At 43.2% G+C, this 24925-nt stretch overlaps 1 protein-coding gene across 3 annotated transcripts in view; it reads left to right on the top strand.

The window, feature by feature from the left end:
* LOC127650371 (phosphatase and actin regulator 4A-like) overlaps positions 1–24925 on the top strand; it is an 89409-nt gene that overhangs the window by 3868 nt on the left and 60616 nt on the right. For 2 of the 3 annotated variants that reach the window (XM_052135741.1, XM_052135742.1), the window contains exon 2: positions 11568–11616. In XM_052135741.1, coding sequence (XP_051991701.1) covers positions 11604–11616 — 13 coding nt within the window. In that variant the 5' untranslated portion in view covers positions 11568–11603. Of the gene's footprint in view, positions 1–11567; positions 11617–11941; positions 12032–24925 lie in introns of those variants that run through there. The other variant, XM_052135739.1, reaches the window with a different exon arrangement.

Below are 24925 nucleotides of genomic sequence, written 5' to 3'. Positions count from 1 at the left end.
GTGTGTACATTATTTTCAACATATTTGTAATAAATGCTTTTCACGTAAACTTACTGAGTGCATCTTTTAATGTGATTAATTGGTTAATTGTCGAACACATTGATAATAAGGTTAACGTTTTACCTCTATTTATTGATTTTAAATTTTCAACCCATTTAAACCTTCAAGACCTTGACAACCTTTTTACAATTTCAACAATACCTCATCTATGTAAGCCATCTAGATAGGTGATCATTTTAAATCAGTAGATTTTGCAACATCAGTGTTCAGAAATCTAATTATTTAGGTTTGAATGGTTTGGAAAGACCCTTTTATGATCAATAATTGTAACATTTAGCTACAACACAGCATTGGGCAAGTGACAGTTTCATCAACTGGCCCGAAACTCTTTCACACTGAACCCAGGCCAGCAAGCCATCCTTATTGTTGAGCTCAGTATATGTGGGGGGAAAACTGTTTGAGAGCTACAGTGGAGGGGAAGATTTTCTGTGAATAACGACTCAGAGATTTGAACACAAAGCATGGGTCTTATGGACTACTCTTGTGATACGTTTATGGTGCTTTTTGTTCAGTTCTTAATCTCCTCAGCCTCCGTCCCATTAGCCTTTTATTGTTTGAAAACATTGTTCAAGACATTGGGCAAATTAACTTCTCTTGATTTCCACAGAAGAAAGAAAATAATGTGGGTTTGAAAGGACATGAGGGCGAGTCATTTTCAGTTTTGGGTGAACTGCCTGGGCCTCGTTTCCCAATAATGATCGATCTTGGCTGTTAAGTGCATTTTCTACGAGCGATCTTATGAATGTTCGTTATTTTTTACGTGTTTCCCTAAACTGCACTTAACATGAATGTCCAAGGACACGCTTTTAGAAGATGTGCTTTGGGACACTCAAATACTAACTGCTTAAGATTGCAGAGTTTGTGCATGTGTGAAGTTGTTCTAAATCTAGTTTGTACTTTAAACTCTCAGTGCTATGTAAATATTGCAGTGGCATCGGGTCACTTTACACAACCAGTTAGTCTGGCTCTGGCTCATTTTTTTTTTAGTCTTTTGCAATTTCTCTTTTTCGGGGGACATTTAAATCATTGAAATATTTGACATGAATTTTTTTTTTTGTAATTCATGTACCCCTGCAGTTCAGCTCATACACATACACTGGCTACATGCACAGTCTTACATCAGCCCAAGGTGTTCACTGTGCTTTTATTCTTACATTTTCTGCTCTAGGGGGAGGAGTTGCACAGGTGCAAATTATTACTGGCTGGAGTTACTTCCATACATTTTGTATGTAAGGCAGGTGCTTGTTGATCTGCTTACTGTTAAGATAGTAATGCATACTTAACCGACAGTGAATTTTAAACCTTATCAAGGGCTTTCAAGTCAAGTGGTTTTTATTGTCGTTTCAACCATATACAGTTAGTACAGTACACAGCGAAACGAGACAACGTTCCTCCAGGACCATGGTGCTACATAAAAACAACATAGGACAAACACAGGACCACATGAGACTACACAACTAAATAAAATACATAAGTGCACGTGCAAACATGTGCATAAAGTACAGGACAGTACATACATTTCTGACAACGCACAGGACAATAGGCACAGTGAGAGACAGTGCCGACCAGTACACAGTAGTGCAAAAAGATGACAGTTTCTAAAAACATAAACATAACATACTATGAGATGGTGTTCTATGCACATAGCAGTTATTGAGGTAGCAGACAGTTATAAAGTGACCGTAATTGAAGTGCAACTCAGGACGTGTGCGTGTGTGCGTGTGTGTGCGCGTGCCAGTCCAGTCCCTGAGTATTGAGGAGTCTGATGGCTTGGGGGAAGAAGCTGTTACAGAGTCTGGCCGTGAGGGCCCGAATGCTTCGGTACCTCTTGCCAGAGAGCAGGAGGGTAAATAGTTTTTGTGAGGGGTGTGTGGGGTCATCCACAATGCTGGTTGCTTTGCGGATACAGTGTTTTTTGTAAATGTCTTTGATGGAGGGAAGAGAGACCCCAATGATCTTCTCAGCTGTCCTCACTATCCTCTGCAGGGCTTTGCGGTCCGAAACGGTGCAAGTCCCAAACCAGGCAGTGATGCAGCTGCTCAGGATGCTCTCAATGTAGTGAGGAGATGTGCTTTCCTCAGCCTTCGAAGAAAGTAGAGAAGCTGCTGGGCTTTCTTGGTGATAGAGCTGGTGTTTAGGGACCAGGTGAGGTTCTCCGCCAGGTGAACACCAAGGAATTTGGTGCTCTTGACGATCTCCACAGAGGAGTCGTTGATGTTCAGCGGAGAGTGTTCACCCTGTGCTCTCCTAAAGTCAACCACCATCTCTTTTGTTTTGTCGACATTCAGAGACAGGTTGTTGGCTCTACACCAGTCCGTTAGCCGCTGCACCTCCTCTCTGAATGCTAACTCATCGTTCTTGCTGATGACACCCACCATGGTAGTGTCATCTGCGAACTTGACGATGTGGTTCGAGCTGTGCATTGCTGCACAGTCGTGAGTCAGCAGAGTGAACAGCAGTGGACTGAGCACACAGCCCTGGGGGGCCCCAGTGTTCAGTGTTTCTGGAGATGCTGTTCCCTTTTTCCAACTGACTGAGGTCTCCCAGTTAAGAAGTCCAGGATCCAGTTGCAGAGGGAGGTGTCCAGGCCAAGCAGGTTCAGCTTTCCAATCAGGTGCTGAGGAATTATCGTGTTGAATGCTGAGCTGAAATCTATGAACAGCATTCGAACGTATGAGTCCTTTTTGTCTAGGTGGGTGAGGGCCAGATGGAGGGTTGTGGTGATGGCATCATCCGTTGAACGGTATGGACAATACGCAAACTGCAGTGGGTCTAGTGAGGGGGGCAGCTGGGTCTTAATGTGCCTCATGACGAGCCTCTCGGAGCACTTTATGATGATTGGTGTGAGTGCGACGGGACTGGAGTCGTTGAGGCAGGACACTGAAGACTTCTTTGGCATGGGGATGATGGTGGACGCCTTGAAGCATGTTGGAATGACGGCGCTGCTCAGAGAGATGTTGAAGATGTCAGTAAGAACATCTACTAGCTGGTCTGCACATCCTCTGAGCACTCTGCCAGGAATATTGTCTGGTTCATAAGCCTTCCGTGGGTTGACTCTTTGTAGAGTTTCTCACATCCGCCGTGGTAAGACAGAGCACCTGGTCATTGGGAGGAGGGGTGGTCTTCCTCGCCACCACGTCGTTCTGCACTTCAAACCGAGCGTAGAAATCGTTCAGTGCATCTGGAAGGGATGCATCTTTGTCACAGGCAACTGATGTTGTCCTGTAGTTGGTGATAGCCTGGATGCCCTGGCACATGCGCCGCGTGTCGCCGCTATCCTGGAAGTGACTGTGGATTCTCTGGTCGTGTGCGCGCTTTGCCTCTCTGATTGCCCGGGACAGTTCTAAGGGCTGCCTTGTCGCCTGCTCTGAAGGCGGAGTCTCGGGTCCTCCGCAGCGTGCGCACCTCCGCAGTCATCCACGGCTTCTGGTTGAAGCGTGTGGTGATGGTCTTGGAGAAAGTGACATCATCAATGCACTTGCTGATGTAGTTGGTCACTGATGCTGTGTATTCCTCCAAGTTGGTAGAATCGTCATATGTTGCAACCTCCCTGAACATGTGCCAGTCAGTACACTCAAAACAGTCCTGAATAGCAGAGATGGCTCCTGCTGGCCAGGTTTTCACCTGCTTCTGATGCAGTTTTGTGCGTCTGACGAGTGGTCTGTATGCTGGAATTAACATAACAGAGATTTGGTCTGAGTAGGCGAGGTGGGGGCGGGGCTCTGCCCGGTACGTGCCTGGGATGTTTGTGTAAACAAGATTTGATTGATAAGACATGAAGTGTCAGGGTCGAAGAGATTTTAGGCAAGATTGACAGCCCCAGTCACTTTAAGTGTATGAACAAAAAAAGATCCAATGAAAGTGAACTGTGACCGAGGCTTACATTTGTCTCCTTTTGATGTTTCATAGAAAAGAGAGAGCCATACAAGTTTGGAACAATATGGTGTGAGTAAATGACGACTGAACTAGATTTTCACTCTAACTTAAACCGTATTAGATGTATGATTATTATGAGGCATGTTGGCTGTACTTGAAGGCATTCTACAGAAAGCCACTCTCATGAGGGAGCTATTATTTGAATATGGGCTGGACTACTAGAGAATTGTCAAATGGTATAGACCATTAGTTTTCCTCAACCCACAGATCATCTGTTTTAACATGCCTGCTTTGAGGATGTACTGTACAATCTCACTTCAGCTTCACTGCATTTTTTACATCTGGTTTGGCCAGACCAGTTTGACAACCTGTGCTAGACTGTGTGCTTCACAAAGTGGTTACAACTACTATAATTCTGTTCTCTATCGGTGTTACTGTTGCTTTCACTTAGAATTAGGGGTGTGTTCAGATCCCTAATCCTAAGTGTTAAACTTCAGAACGGATGTTGTTGCACACTCAGGGCTCAACGATAAGTACTGCCGGATGGCCCGGAGCCACTGTGAGAGAGATTCGGCCAGTTGCTAGAACTGTAATCTATCCAATCAGGCCAGCGCTGCACTTATAACGTTAGTGCTAGCAGACAACAAGTGAGAGAGAGCACAAAAATTACACAGAGCAAACACCGTCTTTTAACGGAGCACTCGGAGATAAGCGAGTGTGCAGAAATATATTGAGTGCGTAGATACGAGCACTGGGGTTTTTTGCATAAACACAGCCATTAACTTAAAGACTTTGTCTAATAACTAGTCTGACTAGCTAAAGAAGCCATAGAAAGCCTGTTGCATAAAACAAGCTAATTCACATTGCATTGTGGGAAAAGACACTGAACAGCTTAACAAAATGGCTGACTGTGGAAGCTCAATACAGTTTTCATTCGCTGAAAATATTTGCTTATTAAAGGAATTAAGTGCTTCTATTTAAATTCTATTTAACAAATGTAGTGTTTATTTTTTTTGTTTTTTTTTAACCCAAGCGATCCAAAATACAAGAAATGTTGTTACCATCATAGATTTCAAAGTCTTCTACAAAGTCTCAACTGAAGCCCCAACTGGCTCAGCTGACAGTTATTTTCAGTGGCACTATGAATAACAATAGTTAGTCTGGGGGTCGGCTGTCTTACATTTAAGTCTTAAATTAGACTGATATAAGTTTTTTTGCAACTGACTGAAAAAGTTAAGACCAAAATTGTAGACAACTAACTTGTAAGACTAGTCTAAAAAAGCAACCGGCAGCAAGGCACAGTTGCGTGATTACTCCCAAGCAACCATGCCAATTTGGTTGCTTAGGAGACCTGGCTGGAATCACTCAGTACACCCTAGATTCGAATTTGCGACTCCAGGAATCGTAGTTTCTCAGGCCCCCCCACCACATTTTTAATTTTAACATATTGTTGAAAATGAGTAATCCACACATAGGAACACAAGAAATCAAGGCCGTTTCTGGGAATATGGTCGCCCAAAGCGAAATCCTACTTGGAGGCCCCCCTCCCTTCCTTCTCAGGCCTCAAGGGGGGCCCCCTTTAACTGTCTAATTGAGCCATAACAGCTGCCGGAGTCTTACCCGCTGCTTTTAGTATATTAAAAAAAAACACAAAAAGAAAACACCTTGCTTTGTGGGGCCCCAAGTGGCCGCTTATACCACTATAGCTAGAAACGGCCCTGCAAGAAATCAATAGTTTTTTCTATGGACTACTAGCACAACTACTTTAGGGTTCTAAGTTTTGCTGCTCAGGCGTTTCTGGTTACAGCGTTCTGCACTCCTACCTGCAGAGATTTATTAATGGGAAGGCCGATTTTTTTTCTTTCTTTTTTTTTTTTTTTATTTTTTTTAGGGCTGTCAGTTGTTTAAATAAATAAATCATATTTCTGGCACTAACATGATATCTCAGTTTTATAATTGGCTGAAATTTGCCTCTAGTTGGAAAGAAAAAAAAATATTTAAGCTCAGCCAGACTGCTGCAGGATATATATTTGATGTATTAGTCTCATTAACACACGTTTCATTCATTGATGATATTTCAAACCAGTCGAGATTCAATGATAAATTCAACCATAAAACTATTACAAATGACTTTTCTTTGGATAAATGCCACAGATGTGTTTATTTGTAAATACATTAGCCGTTATCTTACTCTGCTTCATTCGGAGTGATTTTTAAAGCATGTTCAGTGTATATCTAATTAAATAAATAACTGTGCTAAAATATATTTAACCACACTATTTAATCTATTTCAAAAGTTATAACTTTTTATCTTTAGCAGCTCTTTTGAATTTGCATTACAAAATGTATCGATGTATAGTGGTCGACCGATTTGAGTTTTTTTATGGCCGATATCTAGAGAGCAGAGTGGTCGATAGGCCTATACAATTCTGATATATAAAACAATTTAATATAGTAAATAACAAATATAAAATTGCTAGAAAAAAAACCCAATGAACTCTTATTAGCACTATATTTACTCAATTTCACTCTAAACTTTATAATTCTTTTATAAGTTATTGTATTTTAAATGGAAGATTTCTGTTTAGTCATCAAATTATAGACATTTATTTGCCCATGATGAAATTGTTCATATATTAGGAAGAAAGAAATAACAGTACACACAGTAGACCAGCAACCATGGATGGCATATCCACGTTAGCAAATGCATTTTCTAAAAGAAAACTGAATCAAAGAAATTGTGTGTGTATATATAGTGAATATGACATTTACTTATAGCACACGCGAAGCGCTGTTACTTTGAAGTTGCACTCACACGCTCATGTGGATCCAGCATGAGCAGCAATCTCCTGACAGTTTAAATGGCCTTGATCACTTGCTTGGATTGTCACAGACTGACCGTCATGATTTGAGAATCAGAGGAACTTTTGATCCTGAAGTTTTTATTCTGGCTGATATTTGCCTTTGCTTCAGAGGAAGATATTATATTAGAGTGCTCGAAGGGAAGAAAACGCAGTGTTTAACAGATGTTATATAGTGATTTGATATTTGCATTTTATCATTAGAAAGGTTACAAGGAACTGTTGAGGTGAGACTGTTAGAATGCATGCTTCAGAGGTAAATAAATGAGTGCTCCACAGGATGCTAGAGCTGCTGAAGTTATGTGAGGTTTGTTTATTACATCCGTTTAAATGTGATATTTGCATGTAAAGGGATTAATGGAAAGGAGTAGGTGAGAACCGGCTTGACAATGAAAATAATAGTTTAATATAAAACTCAACCAAAAAGACAAACACACACACTCAGGTGTCAGACAGCTGTCCATAAATATCTCTCTCTCTCTATCGTACTGCCTTCTTCGGTCGGACTTTATCCCTCTTGAGGGCTAATTAGCCTGATTAGGGGCCGGGTGTGCGGAATCACGAATCCCTGCCACAGTGCATATTAGCAGGCGATATATATTATTTTCACAGATATTTGCATATATCATTAGAAATGACAGTTAAAAGTTACAGGGAATTGTTGAGGAGAGAGAGGGAGAATGAAAGAGGCAACACTTTAACATTATGAACTCAAACATGTCTGCCGCGGCTCTGATATGAGGGCCGTTTAAATGACACTGTGTTGCACACCGGACAGTTATTGTAGTAACACGATAGTATGTAACAACAAAACGAAACGTGACTTCAGTGATGTATCGGTCAACCGCTAATAATATCAGGGCTCCAGACTAAAAAAATGACTTGGGATGAATTAATTGGCTCCTTAATTGAAATATTAAGGAGCCAAATGGCTGTTTTTAGTCACCAATATCATATTATTGCATAAACATAAAAGTACAGGTAAACACAACAAGCAAACCAAACAATAAAACAACAAACACAATATACAATTACAATGGAGCTAGAGACCACAATAGTCCAGAGTCATGGTTTGATATTGAACCAGTCAGTCCAAACAGAATGAGTGCAAGTGAAAAGATAAAAATGTCCAAACAAGAGGTTCCCATTGGAGTGAAGAAACAAAGTGCTACAACCTGCAGCTCTCATGGATAAACTGCGCAACATCAAACGGCAAGCGCTAGCATGCAGCGGTGTTCAGCAGGTTAGAGAGCTTGTGAGCCACGGCTGCACAGTCACAGTCTAGCACACAACAACACGTGAAAATTCGTTTGGATTGGAACTAGGTCTGGGCGATACATCGAATACCTACAATATAATCGCAATGATTTTACTGAAGATATAGAATTCATCAATATCGTTAATATCAAGATGATTTTAATAAGCCTTTTATTTGGCCATTAAGTTTCATAGAGAGCATAAGCAGACTAATTTCATGATCCTTAAGGGCTGTATAATTAATAAAATAAAAATAACATCAAAATAGAGATATGATCATACAGTGAGGAAAATAAGTATTTGAACACCCTGCTATTTTGCAAGTTCTCCCACTTAGAAATCATGGAGGGGTCTGAAATTGTCATCGTAGGTGCATGTCCACTGTGAGAGACATAATCTAAAAAAAAATCCAGAAATCACAATGTATGATTTTTTAACTATTTATTTGTATGATACAGCTGCAAATAAGTATTTGAACACCTGAGAAAATCAATGTTAATATTTGGTACAGTAGCCTTTGTTTGCAATTACAGAGGTCAAACGTTTCCTGTAGTTTTTCACCAGGTTTGCACACACTGCAGGAGGGATTTTGGCCCACTCCTCCACACTGATCTTCTCTAGATCAGTCAGGTTTCTGGGCTGTCGCTGAGAAACACGGAGTTTGAGCTCCCTCCAAAGATTCTCTATTGGGTTTAGGTCTGGAGACTGGCTAGGCCACGCCAGAACCTTGATATGCTTCTTACAGAGCCACTCCTTGGTTATCCTGGCTGTGTGCTTCGGGTCATTGTCATGTTGGAAGACCAAGCCTCGACCCATCTTCAACGCTCTAACTGAGGGAAGGAGGTTGTTCCCCAAAATCTCGCAATACATGGCCCCGGTCATCCTCTCCTTAATACAGTGCAGTCGCCCTGTCCCATGTGCAGAAAAACACCCCCAAAGCATGATGCTACCACCCCCATGCTTCACAGTAGGGATGGTGTTCTTGGGATGGTACTCATCATTCTTCTTCCTCCAAACACGGTTAGTGGAATTATGACCAAAAAGTTCTATTTTGGTCTCATCTGACCACATGACTTTCTCCCATGACTCCTCTGGATCATCCAAATGGTCATTGGCAAACTTAAGACGGGCCTTGACATGTGCTGGTTTAAGCAGGGGAACCTTCCGTGCCATGCATGATTTCAAACCATGACGTCTTAGTGTATTACCAACAGTAACCTTGGAAACGGTGGTCCCAGCTCTTTTCAGGTCATTGACCAGCTCCTCCCCTGTAGTTCTGGGCTGATTTCTCACCTTTCTTAGGATCATTGAGACCACACGAGGTGAGATCTTGCATGGAGCCCCAGTCCGAGGGAGATTGACAGTCATGTTTAGCTTCTTCCATTTTCTAATGATTGCTCCAACAGTGGACCTTTTTTCACCAAGCTGCTTGGCAATTTCCCGTAGCCCTTTCCAGCCTTGTGGAGGTGTACAATTTTGTCTCTAGTGTCTTTGGACAGCTCTTTGGTCTTGGTCATGTTAGTAGTTGGATTCTTACTGATTGTATGGGGTGGACAGGTGTCTTTATGCAGCTAACGACCTCAAACAGGTGCATCTAATTTAGGATAATAAATGGAGTGGAGGTGGACATTTTAAAGGCAGACTAACAGGTCTTTGAGGGTCAGAATTCTAGCTGATAGACAGGTGTTCAAATACTTATTTGCAGCTGTATCATACAAATAAATAGTTAAAAAATCATACATTGTGATTTCTGGATTTTTTTTTTTAGATTATGTCTCTCAAAGTGGACATGCACCTACGATGACAATTTTAGACCCCTCCATGTTTTCTAAGTGGGAGAACTTGCAAAATAGCAGGGTGTTCAAATGCTTATTTTCCTCACTGTATGTGATCCAGTGCATGAACCAGTGAGGTGCTGATCTGTGTGCACGCGCTGGGGCGGCGGAGACTCATGTTTTTAACGCAGTTCACCTGTATTGTGAAGTGCATATTCATCTAAATTACAGCATGTCTGCAAGTGTAAATTCGTGAATGCTTAGAATTGCCAACGGTTCCAGTGGCCGCAGTGTCATGCATCGTGGGTTGAGCAAGTGCTCATTCATTCAAGGAGCAGTGTATATGATTTTGTGCATGATGCAATTTCTAAAAGATCGGCCCTGAATCGAGGCACGATCGGTCGACTGCTGTGCACAGATTTAAAACAATTTTTTTTTTGTTTGGGCTGAATAATTCTTTAGCTCCACATTGTTTTTAGAGAAGGTCTAACTTAAGAACTGCAAGTCACTTGTGTAAAGCCCAAAGGATACTTCGATTTTGACGAGAACACTCATCGTCTGTGTAGTCAAACACAAGCCTATACTCCGTTTGACGGTGCACGCATACACAGGCAGTAGGCGAATGCGCGCTACGACTGTTGTTGTTTTTTATCTTCGTCTCCTGTTATTTATCGGCTATAACATCCGGCTCAAATGTGAGTAATGCCACCTTGTGGATCCACTAATTCGGTGCATATGCATTCTGCACGTTCAAAGATGAGTGGTTAGAAAAATCAGGCTGCATGCGTTCAATGCTCATGCACTCTGCTGATTTCGAGATTTGCGTCACACGTCCTGTACGCGAATGCTCAGTGCTTGACCAAAGTATACTTTGGGCTTAAGACTGAATCCTGCTGAACAGCTGACTAAACAGTTAGGCTGCTGCATAACATGTCAAGGATGACTTTAATGTAATTAGCGAAGTGATTCTTCTTAACAGTTTTTAGCAAATGCACGTGTGTGATGCAGACAGTGTACTGTACCATGTGAATGCCTGTTTTTACTGTCATGCAAGTTGCATTTTACTGACATTCAGAAGAGGGTAGATGTCTAGCACATGATTTTGTGATACACAGATTAAGTAATCAATTTTGAATTGAAAAAAAGGTTTGGCAGTAGATTCCATTTACCATAGCTGACAGAGGATAACAATGAATCCATTTGAGATCACTGAATTATTGAGATTAAGGCCCCTTCAAGGCAGAATTTTCAACAAACCATGCGTTTGTCATTCCAGTTTAAAAAATAAATGTAGGTGCAATCCATAAAATAAACTTTTAAAATGATTTTAAAATGGGCATCTTTATACCCTATTACTGAACAGTCCTGTTCGTCTCACTCTGTGGTCTCTTTCTTCTTTAAACAATCCAAATCCATTTGGCCATTCATTTATTTATTTGGAAAGTAGCTGTGCAATAAGCAGGATAATGTACTGTACCATCAGCAAGTCTTTCTCGCTAAATGTCCCCCTTCAGGATGGAAGAAGACCCTTTTGTTTTGGGTTTTATTTTGCTATAATGACTGGCTGACTGTATGGTATCCCTTACCTAGTCTATGTTGACTTCATTCAAGGGCTCTGTTTAATGTGTCTTTCAGTGTAAGGGCTTCACCATTCTATACAATGATACCATTGTATCAGTGAAATTATGTTTAGTGTGTGCATCTTATTAATCAAGGAATTCTTCTTTTATTTCTTCAGGAACCTCTAAGCTTCTGTTGTTTTCTGGACACGGGAATGGAAAACCATGGTAAGAGAATGGAAGAAATATTATTATAAAAAAATTGTCTGTGAACATACTTGGTTGTTCATTGACTGGGCATCTGCTTTGTTCTACTTCAGTGTTTTTGGTTGACCACAGATGTTTCATAAATCATACAAAATACTTTGTTCTTCTGTGGATTGTAGAGAAAAGTGAATCACACTAAGGCAGGTGTTATCATTGACCCTGATCTATGTTGTAGTTTATAATATGACTGATCTCATATGGAATGTTAACATCATAAAGATGGCTGACCATGTGACACAAAGGTGTGTTGACTCGAGTGAGATATCTGATCTCGTTTTGAACAGTCGACACACCCATAGGTGAAACAGCATTTTTCTGTGTGGTATTTCACCCTTTATGGAAGAGTTTAACTCTGTAGAAGAGGAAATTACATCAGGTAGGATATTTTTTCAGTATCCCACACTTCATAGTGTGCCAAATGAAGAACAGGGTGATATATCTGCTTTCTACCATTGAAGGTCAAGTGCTTTTCTGTGATCACGATGAGGGAAATGCTAGCCATCTTAGCTTTTGATTTAGACTTGTGTTTTAGTTTGTGGCTCATTTAAGGAATATTTGTTGAGTTAGTGTTATAACTACAGTAGTATTGTTTGGTATACTCAAGCATAAATGTAAGATTGTAAAGTTGCTCACCACATGAGTTTGTACAGTTATTTTGTTTATTCCATTGCTAAAATCTATCCAATTAAACCAAATACTAGATTAAATCTTTTCAAGTAATCAAGCTTAGAGACGTACATGCAACAGCAGATCTGATTATCGGCTCATGTGATGCCTGACAAAAAGTACTGTGTCAGCACAATGGTACATTGATGGTGTGAGATGGTTATACCTGCTGTGTATATATTCTTTGATATATTCCATAATTACAGTATTCATAAGCCATAGTATTTGGGAGGTTGACAAATACCTTGGGGAAGTTGACAGATCTAAAACTAATAATATTTAAAACTAATAATTGTCCTTACCCCAATTTACTATGGTAAGCCTATAATAATTATTTATATTTTAGAGCTGTCGGGATGGATTTGGCAGGTAATTGCATATGGCCATCATTTGTCCATGCATCTTTACATCATGTCCATAAATACAGAAAAGAAGGTCCAGAGCTCCCACAGTACATGTATGGTGTGGTAGTAGTTTGATGCTGAAAGCTTGTTGATCAAGCAATTGAGCAACATTAACCATGAGTCATTCAAAAAGGCAACAAGTCTGTGGAATCACTGTTTTTCAAAATAAAGTGACCACGAACGGTCTGCAAGCAAAAAGTGAACCCATAATAATAAAACATCTGAAAAAACTTTGGATTGGCTTTTTACAGAGGGGTTGACAACTCCGAGATCTGAAAGGATTTAAAACCGATACACAGATGGAGTTTATCTCGCTCTACAATTAAGATATTTTATTGGACCAATAGTTAGCCAGGAAGCTCTCTTGGCACGAGTAAATGAACAACATCCATATTTTACTCTCTGTGCCAACGAGCTTATAGCTAACTAGCTAACCACGTAGCTACTTTCATACCTTGTCAGCTGAGTGGAAGCTAATGTGTAAACATGTATTCATCAAACTGTTTTGTTCAGGATTCACAATTTAGTACCCCCTTAAACTGAACAATTCCTGTTGTTGCATTTATAAAATGTAATATTTAAAAGTCTGGTTTTCCACCATTTGAATGTTTCTCCTGAAATGTTATAACAGAATACGGTGTAACACCACTGCCGCTGTTTATCTCTTGTCTCGGCAGGTGTAAATGCTTCTTGTTAAAAAAACCTGCCAATAATTGACTGCCACTATTAATATAGTCAGCATTTGATTGATACTAAGAAGTATTACTGATGTTTATTTAGCTATTTATTTTATTTATTCTTTATTTAAATTGTCAGCAATTAATTGATACTAAAGAATACTGATGTTTATTTAACTATTTATTCTTTATTTTCTCAGTGTTCGTTTCTTGAATTTGTTGACAATGTATAAATAATAATGTCAAATATTCTTTGATAGAAGGCTGCTTTCTTAAACAAATATTTTTGAGTAGCTTTGCATGGTCATATCAGTGCAAAATCCACATAGAAAAGGTCTGTTTTCATTCCAGCTAAACAATGTACTATATCGGCCACCATATTGGTAATCGGTAACACTTCCCCCTCTAAAAACCAGCATTGGTCTCAAAAATCCCATATCGGTCAGGCTCTAAATACAACCCAGATATATAGTATATAAATGGCATAACCATTTCACTTAAAATCAACAGTAACTTACTGGCAACAAATAGCCAGCAAGTTGCTGTATTTCATATCACAGTAGTGTAAAACTATCTACACTAGTTAAAAAAATACTGTATAATGATTTACAGTATGTGTTGTACTGTAGAATTAATTACTGTAATTGTTTGTATGTTGTATATTAAATTGCAGTGTCCATATGGCAGAACTAACCCCATTAAACAGTTCTAGCTTACTGAGTTAACTTATTTCAATCTATTTCAAGTTAAATGAGAACTGAGGCCTTTTTGCAAACACAACATTTATAAAAAAAATGGCAACTTAAATCACATAAATGTTTCTCTAGTTCAATTATGACTACACACATAAATGTCCAAAAAAGATAAAAAATACAAAAATCAATGAATAGCATGTAACTTCTGTCCTGTTTTTATATCAACGTGGCATTTCAGCTATAGGGAAGAAAATAAACTCTCAACAACCAAGGTTGTACATATTTATAATATAACTATATTTTAGATAGACGGGTCAAATAAAGTGGCCGGAATAACACCGTAGCGCATCAACATAAGTTGGGCACATCCGACAGGTATAAATACAGCAACATTTGTTCACAGACAAGATAATTTGGTTACATAGTACTTTAAAACATGCTATTGCTTCAATACAAACAGAATGGCCGTTATGTTAACTAATGCTAGTATCTGACTTGCTAACTTGTTTGAAAACTTAAACTTTATTGTTACAAAGCTACTTGTCAAAAATAAGCTTGCTGATCTTCATTGTCAAATGATGAATGATTGAAAAAAATAACCACTAAAATAAGTTTTGAGTGAACGGTTCTTTATTATGCCATAAGTCTCTATTCACAAAGATTTACTGTATCTGCTATAACAATTTCTGCCCTTTAGATGGAGCTAATGCAAATCATTCAGCTTGATTTGCAGGCAGAGTGAAGGAATCTAGAGCTTGAGGAAACCTGTGTGCTGTCACTGCTGTTCTCTCTGTTTGGCATTATAGAGAATTGAGTCTCAGAATGAACGTGAGATACAGTTAACTGATAGTCAACATTCCTTATTCGGAGTCCACTCAGAACATTGGTGATATAATTTGTTTTTTAAAGAACTTTTCATATGAAATAAAAACCTTTTCGTTACAAATTATTTGTTCAGCATCATGTGTGGAAAAAGTTAACCTGAAAAATGAACATTGATTTCAGAATGTCGTAGTATCTGTGTTGCCCTTTTGCTTTGATGACAGCATGCATTGGAGTTGGTGTGAACAAAACCTGATGATCTTGTTATCCAGCATGATTTGAGAATGATCCAAAAAGCATCTTGTGGTCTTCACTGGAAACAAGAAAATTGTATCTTTTAGTGCAGAATCTTAAATATTTCAGTTTCATTTACATCTGCATTTAACTTTTCTTAGTTTTAAGGGGTTATTCTCACGAAGCGTCAAAAATATTTGGGTCCTATTTTACTACAAAACCAAAGAAAACAAATAAGAAGTTAAATTTTACATGAAAAAATAAATATTATTAATATGTATTTAAGTATTTATACATCATAGTAGTACTCCTTTGAACTACCTTTTTGATTTTAATAAATAAAATAAAAAATCATTGTATGATAGCATCTTTTTTTCTGTAATACAGTTACAATTACAAAAAATAGTAATGAGAATCATAATTGAAAACAATGGTAAAAGTAAAACCTTTGGACGTGTTATGGTAATGACAATTTTAGGTAATGACAATTTTAGGTAAAATGTGCTTAAGTGTCCTGAAAATAATGTCAAATTGGTTGCTAGGCAGTTACCAGAGTGATACTTATCAAGGCTCCTTGCTATCCTGAGTAAAATAAGTCAACCCTGAAGCCTTTATGATTTTCTGGTGCAGATATATGATTTGTTACTTGGTTGCTAGGGTAACCCCATCTGGTTGCTATGCAGTTATGAGGGTGATACCTTACAAGGCTCCTTGCCATCCTGAGTGAAATTAGTCAACCCAGAAGTCTCTACGACATTCTGATTCTGAGATACCCATCTTTGTTATTTTGAATGGAAGTTAATGGTGTTTGGTTGCTAGGCTGCTCTAAATGGTTGCTAGGGCGTGGTTAAGTATTTTTCATGCTGATATTTGAAGACCGATTGCTCACACAATTAAAACAAACCAACTCTCATGTCTCTAGGACATTCTGATCAGAAGATGTCACACTCTAATTGAAATCAATAGAGCTGGTTGCTAAGGTGCTCTAAATGGTTGCCAGGGCATGGCTAGCCAGTGAACAGAGTGATTTTTATTGGCTGCTTACTATCCTAAATCAAAAGAGCCAATCCCCAAGTGTCTATGATGTTCTGTTCTGAAGATATCGTTCTGAGACATTTTGAATGGAAGTTAATGGGGTGTGGTTGCTAGGGTACCATAAATGGTTGTTAGGACGTGGCTATGCCATTTCCAAGGTGATATCTAAATACTGATTGGTAGCCTGAGTGAAATGAGCTTGCCCCCATGTCTCTAGACAGGAGTGTTTCCTTCCATCTGTTTTGAAGCTGCTCAACTGCTGTGGCTTGGAAGGACTTCACTGAAGCTGAATCATAGGCAGCACCTTCAGTGGACTTCAACAGCCCTTTCACAAGTAGAGGCAATGAAGAGACTGTTATATATTCCTGCCCGCTCATAAAAACAGTGGCACATTCAAAAGGCTTAAGAGCAGTGGAAAGCTCTTCAAGCAGACTCCACTGGTCTGGTTTCAAGTCAAGATGGCGTTTGCCTCTGTGAGTGAGGGATGGCTCAGATAGAGTTGCAGTTACAGGCCACCTCTGGTAAATCAGTCTGTATTGTTCCGTCTTGTACTTTCATCCTAAACAAGCTTGTGCTCCGGTGTGCCCATTTGTTTCTGTTTGTCTTTCAGCTTGCTGCAGGCTTGCTCACTTTTTTTAAATGCTCCACAAGACATCTTGCAGCTCCAACAGCTTTTTCAATGCCTGTGTTCTTTAATGCTGCATTAATCACCAACTACAAGGTGTGGCCAGTGCAGCGTATAGTGGTCCACCCATGTTTCTCCTCCAGTAATTTTGCAGCAGCCACAATGTTCGCACCATTGTCACGTATGATGGCACTCATTTTCTCAGAAGGGATTTCACACTTGACTGCTACTTCTTCCAACCACTCTGCAATGTTGGTTGATGTATGTCTGTCTTCGAGTGGCATGGTGGTAAGCAGGGCTGGACTGGTAATCTGGCATACCCGGCATTTTCCCTGTGGGCCGATCCTTCATCTTCCACCATTGACTTTGGCCGCATGTCAGTTACCAACATATATCAGGATGGCATCTGTTACAATGGCTGCTTGTTGAGGAGTGCATGGGGGATTTCTCTTCTGAACAAATTCACTCATATCTTTCTGATATAAAAAAACAGCATTTGAGTATGCAAGGAGAAGCAATTAATATGTAAATCAATATTTGCATTGTTTTTAATGATAGTTGCTGATGGCAAGTTGACAACCATGATTAATATAAAAAAATCAATATATAAAGATATATAATTAATACAACATATTATGTTTTAACATGTTCAGATGTGAAGATTTAAACCCAAAACATCTAAAATATAGATTTCATTTAATTTTTTATAATATTCCAAATTATTTTTAAATATGGAAAGACTGAAAACAAGTGTGTGAACATAGTAGAGCCGCCGTAGATCGCGTTTGAAAAACAGTTAAAACTTAATTGTAGTAGACAAATGCTATAAAAAGAGAACGGAACGGAGAAACGCAGCATTAAAAGGACAGAAAAAAGTGCATAAGCATTCGCTGAAAACCACTGACTACAGTGACTAATAAAACCAAGCTGTTATTACTGCTGTTATTAACTGCCTTTTATATTTAGAGCTTCACTTTGTTCACACCATTTTAATTTAACCTATTTCTGTGGTAGCGCTATTTTAATCCATCACAATGTTGTGACGAACTGATTGCGCAACCTGATGCTTGAGACAAAATAGATCTAGTTTGACTTTTCCGAAGTTAGTAAACAAAGCTGTTTACACAATAGCATTGAATTAAACTAGACTATACCATTTTCACATCTTCATAGAGTGAGGATATGTACAGTTTTTGCTTACCGAGCTGATGTTTCACCTTCATCTGTGACGCCAACGTGTTCTCTTACGAGAGGTTCTCTCGTATTGCGTAAGCTAGCTTACGCTACGGGAAAGATTCATCTTTTCTGAGATATTGAAGCCAAAAAATTATCCTTAATTTTTGTATCCATTGTCAACGCAGTGCGGCAGCTGCAGACCTTGAGCGGGCTAGCTAGCGAGCTCATAGGTTGCTCTGCAGCAACTGCTGCAGCCTATAGACGAGCTTGGGCGAACTCGCATCCAATGAGAAGCGTCCGCGCTCACTGCATCAAAGCCCGCCAAAATGGGCGTGACTAGAGTGCATATAAGCGTAGTTCAGTAGGCTGGACCTGATTTCATCTCTTCAGCGAAGCTCTTCGCATCTCTGAACTGGAAGCCGCGTCGCCGTTCGAGGGGCATCAAGCAAGCGTGGACAGCGTCGAAGAAGCCGGCCGTCTTCGCCACCTTCAGCCGTCCTGCGAAGCTACGCCATCCGGTGACGTATCCTTTTTAAAGCAAGCTAGTTCTTACGAACTTCACAAAAGAGTACGAGCGTCTTTTTAAATATGCCTCGCCCACTTGGCCTCATGCGCACCCTCTCAGCACCGGAGACCGCCACGTCATCTGCACTCTCTGCCTGGTACTGGGGCATGCAGAGCTCGCCCTCGCTGAAGGCGGATGCGATCTCTGCGAGGAGCTTCCGATGTCGACCCTGCGGGCTCGACTCGAAGCGCTCAGGACCGAAGCCGCCGCGCCGCCTTCCATTCAGCCGTGCAGAAAAAAGCGCCGCTCACAAAGGCTGCTGGAACCAGTGGTAGAAGCGATTGCCTCGCCGGAGCCCCTCCCTCGAGCATCGCCTTCACCCTCCCCGCCCACCCGGGACACGCAGTTGCCGCCGAGCGGCTGCTCTGCTGCCATCTCGGACGAAGAAGTGGAGGATAAGGGCTGTTCCATCATGGCTTCGGACAGCGAGGAGTGGTCAGGCTCACACGCCTCCTCCTCGGCCCAGGAATCCAGCAGGACCCGCGCCGGAGTCAAAGGTGCCTCCTCACACAGCCCGTCGACCGCCTTGGGCTCAAGTGGTCACCGCCTCCTGAGCAGGCTCCCAACAGACTCCACGCCGCACCTTTGCCCGCCCTCCGCAAGATGGCGGTCTAAGCTGGTGCTCCCGTCTAAGGCCTGCAGAACTACTTCCGCCTGTGTTGGCCGCGCCTATACCGCCGCCGGCCAAGCCGCATCTGCTCTGCATTCCATGGCCATCTTACAGACAGAGGCTGTTTCAGATCTGACTAGCCAACATGGGAGAAGCTGAACGCACTACGCCGCCTCTCTGTCCGGTCTCTTCGGTTCCGCGGTGAGTGGCATTGTTGACCGTTCTCGAAGCCCAAGCCATGAATCTCTTTCTGCCTCGTCGCTTAGCTCCTCTGCAGGCCGCCCACGTGACCAGCCTCCTGCACGAGCCTCTTCACAGCCTCAGCTCAACAAGCCAGACTTTCAGCGCGACAGGGGCCGCCGATCGGCCAGACAGCCGCCGCAGACGCCGCCTCTGCGGGCCTCGGCCTAAGATTGTACTGAAACCTGAGCAACCGAAGTCCTCCTAGCGTTGTTGAGAAAACGACGGCTCAGTCCCGCCACGGCCGGACCACCGTCAAAGCTTCGCCCCTGTCAGTCCCCTTCTCTCAGGCTACTGCAGTGGTGGATTCAGCAGCCAACAAGCCGGTGATACTACCCGTTTGCCTGCACTCAAACGCCAGTTTTCATGGCGACCCAAAGAAATCTTGTAAAGAGTAAACATGCCTTATGTGTAGAAAATGTGCCCACAATCCAGTGCTCACCCCTACACACAAGCATTACACATCCCGTGTCCCTATCAGAGCACAGTCACATAAGCGGTTACGACCGCTCGAGTGTTAGAGTTAATAAACGCCCCACGAGCCCGTGCGCGCTGCCCTCCTCTGCCCGCTCTGTCACACGGCCAGCTGTATGTAAGTCCCGTACGCCCCTGTCAGTCCCCTTCTCTCAGGCTACTGCAGTGGTGGATTCAGCAGCCAACAAGCCGGTGATATTACCCGCTTGCCTGCACTCAAACGCCGTTTCCACGGCGACCCAAAATAAAGCCTTATGTGTAGAAAATGTGCCCACAATTCAGTGTTCACCCCTACACACAAGCATTACACGTCCCGTGTCCCTATCAGAGCACACTCACATAAAGCGGTTACGACCTGCTCGAGTGTTAGGGTTAATGAGCGCGCCCATTCTCTGGCTGCTCTGTCACACGACCAGCCTTATGTAGAAAATGTGCCCACAATCCAGTGTTCACCTCTACACACAAGCATTACACGTTCCGTGTCCCCATCAGAGCACACTCAAAAGCGGTTACGAACCACTCGAGTGTTAGAGTCAATAAATGCGCTCACGAATACGCGCGCGTGCCCATTCTCTGCCCGCTCTGTCACACGGCCAGCAAACACTTCTCTGTATGTAAGTCCCGTGCCCGTGGCTATGCTTGCGCATCACTTAACAGACGTGACTCTTTCCCCATTCACCTCAATCGGAAGTCACTCACAGAACAGCCTGTCCATGCTGTCTGCGAGCAGTCCAGCATAAGCACAGTAAGCGCTCACACATTCTGTTCAGCGCTGTGTGCGGCAATCAGAGCGATTTGGCCATTCACCCTCTAACATTACGCTTCAAAGTGTGGGAAGATATTCCAGGGATATCCGAATGGGTGTTAAGCACAATAAAACAGGGCTATTTGCTACAGTTCGATCGCCGTCCTCCTTGCTTCAGAGCTGCTCGAAACTACTGTGAACACGGAAGCAGCGTGCATGCTTCGCTCAGAAATAGCAAACCTTCTGTGCAAAAGGGCCATAGAGAGAGTGCCGCCTCCCCTGAGCGAAGTCGGGGTTTTACAGCCGTTATTTTCTTGTCCCCAAGAAAGACGGCGCCCTCAGACCAATATTAGATCTCAGGGTTTTGAACAAAGCGCTTGCAAAAAGACCGTTCAAAATGCTTACAACCAGCAAACTCCTCGCGCATGTGGGCCAGGGGGACTGGTTTATTTCTCTCGATCTGAAAAATGCATACTTTCAGATTCAGATAAATCCCCGTCACAGGCCATTCTTGAGATTCGCCTTCGACGGCCAGGTTTATCAATACACCATCCTTCCCTTTGGCCTGTCCTTAGCACCCCGTACTTTCACGAAGTGCATGGACGCGGCTCTCGCACCCCTGCGGAATCAGGGTTTGCGAATTCTGAACTATTTGGATGATTGGCTGATTTTGGCACAATCACATATGGAGCTTCTGTCTCACAGGACAGTTCTCCTCAGTCATCTGAACAGTTTGGGCCTTGCAGTCAATCAGACCAAGAGCTCACTACAGCCCAGTCAGGCAATTTCTGACTGGGCTGTAGTGCGCGCGCGCTGTGTGCAGCGACTAGAAATTTCAGAGAGTGCAAGGCTACATGGCCTCAGCCGCAGCAGTGCTTCAGCTGGGTTTACTGCACATGCGCCCGCTTCAGCATTGACTAAACACCCGCACGTCTCGCCGGGCTTGGGCCACAGGCCGCCAGCCCATCAAGGTGACTCAGACCTGTATTTCAGCTCTGCAGCCCTGGACAGTGGCCGAATGGTATCAGCGGGGAGTGACAATGGGAGCTGTATCTCGCCGAAAAGTCATCTCGACAGACGCGTCCAACACGGGTTGGGGCGCGGTCTCGCGAGGGCTCTCCGGTTTCGGCCTATGGTCAGTTCAGGAAAAGCTCCTTCACATAAATTGTCTGGAAATGATAGCGGTCGAGTACGCACTGCGTGCGCTTTCTCCCGGTCATTCAGGGTCACCACGCCCTGGTCCGTTCGGACAACAGATCTGTGGTATCCTACCTAAACCGCCAGGGCGGTGTCAGATCCAGGAACCTCTTCCATCTGATCGAAACGCATACCGAGTTGGTCCCAGTGCCACCGGCGCTCGCTGAGGGTGACGCGACGTGCCAGGCCACCTGAACGACGGCCCGGACAGACTGTCCAGAGACAATATTCCCCTAGGGGAATGGTCCCTGCACGCTCAAACAGTCCAGACGTTATGGCACATATTCAGCAGAGCAGAGATATACCTCTTTGCGTCCAAAGAGAACTCTCACTGCCCAATATTTTTCTCGAACGCGAGGACGCGCTGGCCCAGGACTGGCCCAGACGCCCGCTTACGCCTTCCCTCCCATCTCGCTATTGCCACAGGTAATGCAGAGGATCAGGGAAACGCGTCACTCGGTGCTCCTCATAGCCCCGCGTTGGGAGAATCAGACATGGTTCCCGGAGCTTACGCAGCTGTTACTGACAGCGCCGTGGCCCATCCCAGTGAGCGCAGATCTCCTCTCTCAAGCTCGCGGCACAATCTGGCATTCCCACCCAGAGCGCTGGGCGCTGCATGCGTGGGTGATCAACGACTAACCGTTGCTCTGCCAGAAGGAGTAATAAACACCATCATACACGCTAGAGCCCCTTCCACGAGAAGACTCTATTCGTCAAAATGGTCTGTGTTCTCAAAATGGTGCACCGACAGAGACCTGGACCCGCGGACATGTGGGGTGTCGTCGCTGCTCGTATTTCTACAAGAGCTGCTGGATAAGGGCAGATCCCCATCCACGCTCAAAGTGTATGTGGTGGCCGTTGCGGTGTTCGCTGAACCCCTGCACGGCCAGTCATGGGGTAAAAACGAGCTGGTCATCCGCTTCCTCAGGGAGCTAGAAGGATGAACCCCCGCGCCCCCATCGGTTCCTATCTGGGATCTTTCTATAGTTCTCGAAACTATGAAAGCCCCCCTTTCGAACCACTTCAATCCGTGGATTTGAAATACCTTTCACTCAAAACCGTTTTTCTGACTGCCCTGTCATCAGTCAAACGTGTGGGAGACCTTCACGTGCTGTCTGTCAGCGCTGCGTGTCTTGAGTTTGGACCAAGTGACTCCAAGGTCATTTTAAAGCCTAGACACGGCTATGTTCCCAAGGTGATCGGTACTCCTTTCAGAGCACAGATCATTTCCCTATCGGCGCTGCCAGCACCCGATAGCGAACGCGACGCCAATCTCCTTTGCCCGGTCAGAGCACTGAGATTGTATACTGCGCGCTCCGCCGCTTTCAGACGCTCTGAGCAGCTTTTCGTTTCATTCGGAGGGCGCACCAAAGGTCTCGCCGCCTCGAAACAGACACTATCTAGATGGATAGTGGACGCTATTGCTGCTGCATACGCGTCAAAAGACCTGCCATGCCCGTTGGGCATTAGGGCTCACTCCACTAGAGGCATGGTCCAGCGGGATTTCCATTCACAACATATGTGTGGCAGCAGGATGGACTTCCCCCTCCACCTTTTGTCAGATTTTACAATATGGAAGTGCCCGCTCTGCAGGCAAAACTACTAGCGGTTTAATACGCTACAGCTCCCCTGGTGAGCTGCACTGATGGGACACATTCCACACAGACCGGCACCGCCGCTCTGTCGTTCCCTTCCCACTATGTGCTTATGTATTACACAGTCAATGACCCGCATTCTTGCCGGCCAAATATTATTTCCCCACTCATAAGGGCTCCCCCGGGTCCCCCCTTAATTCCCTGGGGCTCCTACAGTGGATGCTTGGCGCGCACGGCGTTGAAAATGGGTTCCCGTAGCGTAAGCTAGCTTACGCAATACGAGAGAACCTCTCGTAAGAGAACGTATCGGTTAACCTAACGTAACCTCGGTTCTCTCTAGATGAGGGAACGAGTATTGCGTAGCCGGCCGTGCTCGCGCCACGAGCGACTTTTCGCTTCAGTCAATGAAAACCAGGGTTCCAGCCTACGAACTATGCTTATATGCACTCTAGTCACGGCCATTTTGGCGGACTTTGATGCAGTGAGCGCGCGGACGCCTCTCATTGGATGCGAGTTCGCCCAAGCCCGTCTATAGGCTACAGCAGTTGCCGCAAAGCAACCTATGAGCTCGCTAGCTAACCCGCTCAAGGTCTGCAGCTGCCGCACTGCATTGACAATGGATACAAAAATTAAGGATAATTTTTTGGCTTCAATATCTCAGAAAAGATGAATCTTTCCCGTAGCGTAAGCTAGCTTACGCAATACTCGTCTAGAGAGAACCGAGGTTACGTTAGGTAACCGATACATTTTCTTTTCATGTGTTCGTGCATCACTGTGGTACTTTCGTGCCACACAAGCTCAGCTTTGCATAACTTGCAGGTTATAATCTTCTTTGCTGCATTTAATGTAAAATGCTCCCATGACTTAGATGGCTTGGGGCACACACTTTTTTCTGTCGCCGGTTGATCTGTACTCTCTGCCATTTCGCGTGTGACTGTGTTGTCATGAATGTGACGTCATCAGTAAACGCTTCCTGTGAGCAAACCAAATAATCGGTAATGACATTCGTTTACAATGATTTTCATAATCGATTTTATCGATTAGTTGTTGCAGCCCTATATATATACACAAGCATTGAACCTCTAGTCTGGGTTTCGTCTCCTGACAGCTTGAACGGGGTTATCCCTGCACAGCTCTGGTTTTGTGTGTGTGTGTGTGTGTGTGTGTGTGTGTGTGGTTCAGTGGAAAACCTGGCCCTGACTGGCACTAAACACAGCCAGCTTTACTTTTCAATCCTCCCATGTCTCATAGCTCCAGCTCTCTCTTATCCCTTACTCCCAAACACACTGATAACATGAGCCACATCATGTCCTGTCTGCAAGACTCCCTCCTCAAGGTTCCACATATTCAGAGGGATCTACTTCAGTTAAAAGTTCTAATAGAAATCACTGATTTGAAAGAGTGACACATGAACTGATGGACTAATGTCCACTAATATACACATTCAAATAGTTTATCATCATAGAAGAAACCCTGAAACCTAAGCATTAAACTTCTGCATTGTTTGCGC

Source organism: Xyrauchen texanus, chromosome 10 (genome assembly GCF_025860055.1).
Source record: "Xyrauchen texanus isolate HMW12.3.18 chromosome 10, RBS_HiC_50CHRs, whole genome shotgun sequence".
NCBI classification, from domain to species: domain Eukaryota; kingdom Metazoa; phylum Chordata; class Actinopteri; order Cypriniformes; family Catostomidae; genus Xyrauchen; species Xyrauchen texanus.
This window is presented reverse-complemented; position numbering and strand designations above follow the sequence as displayed.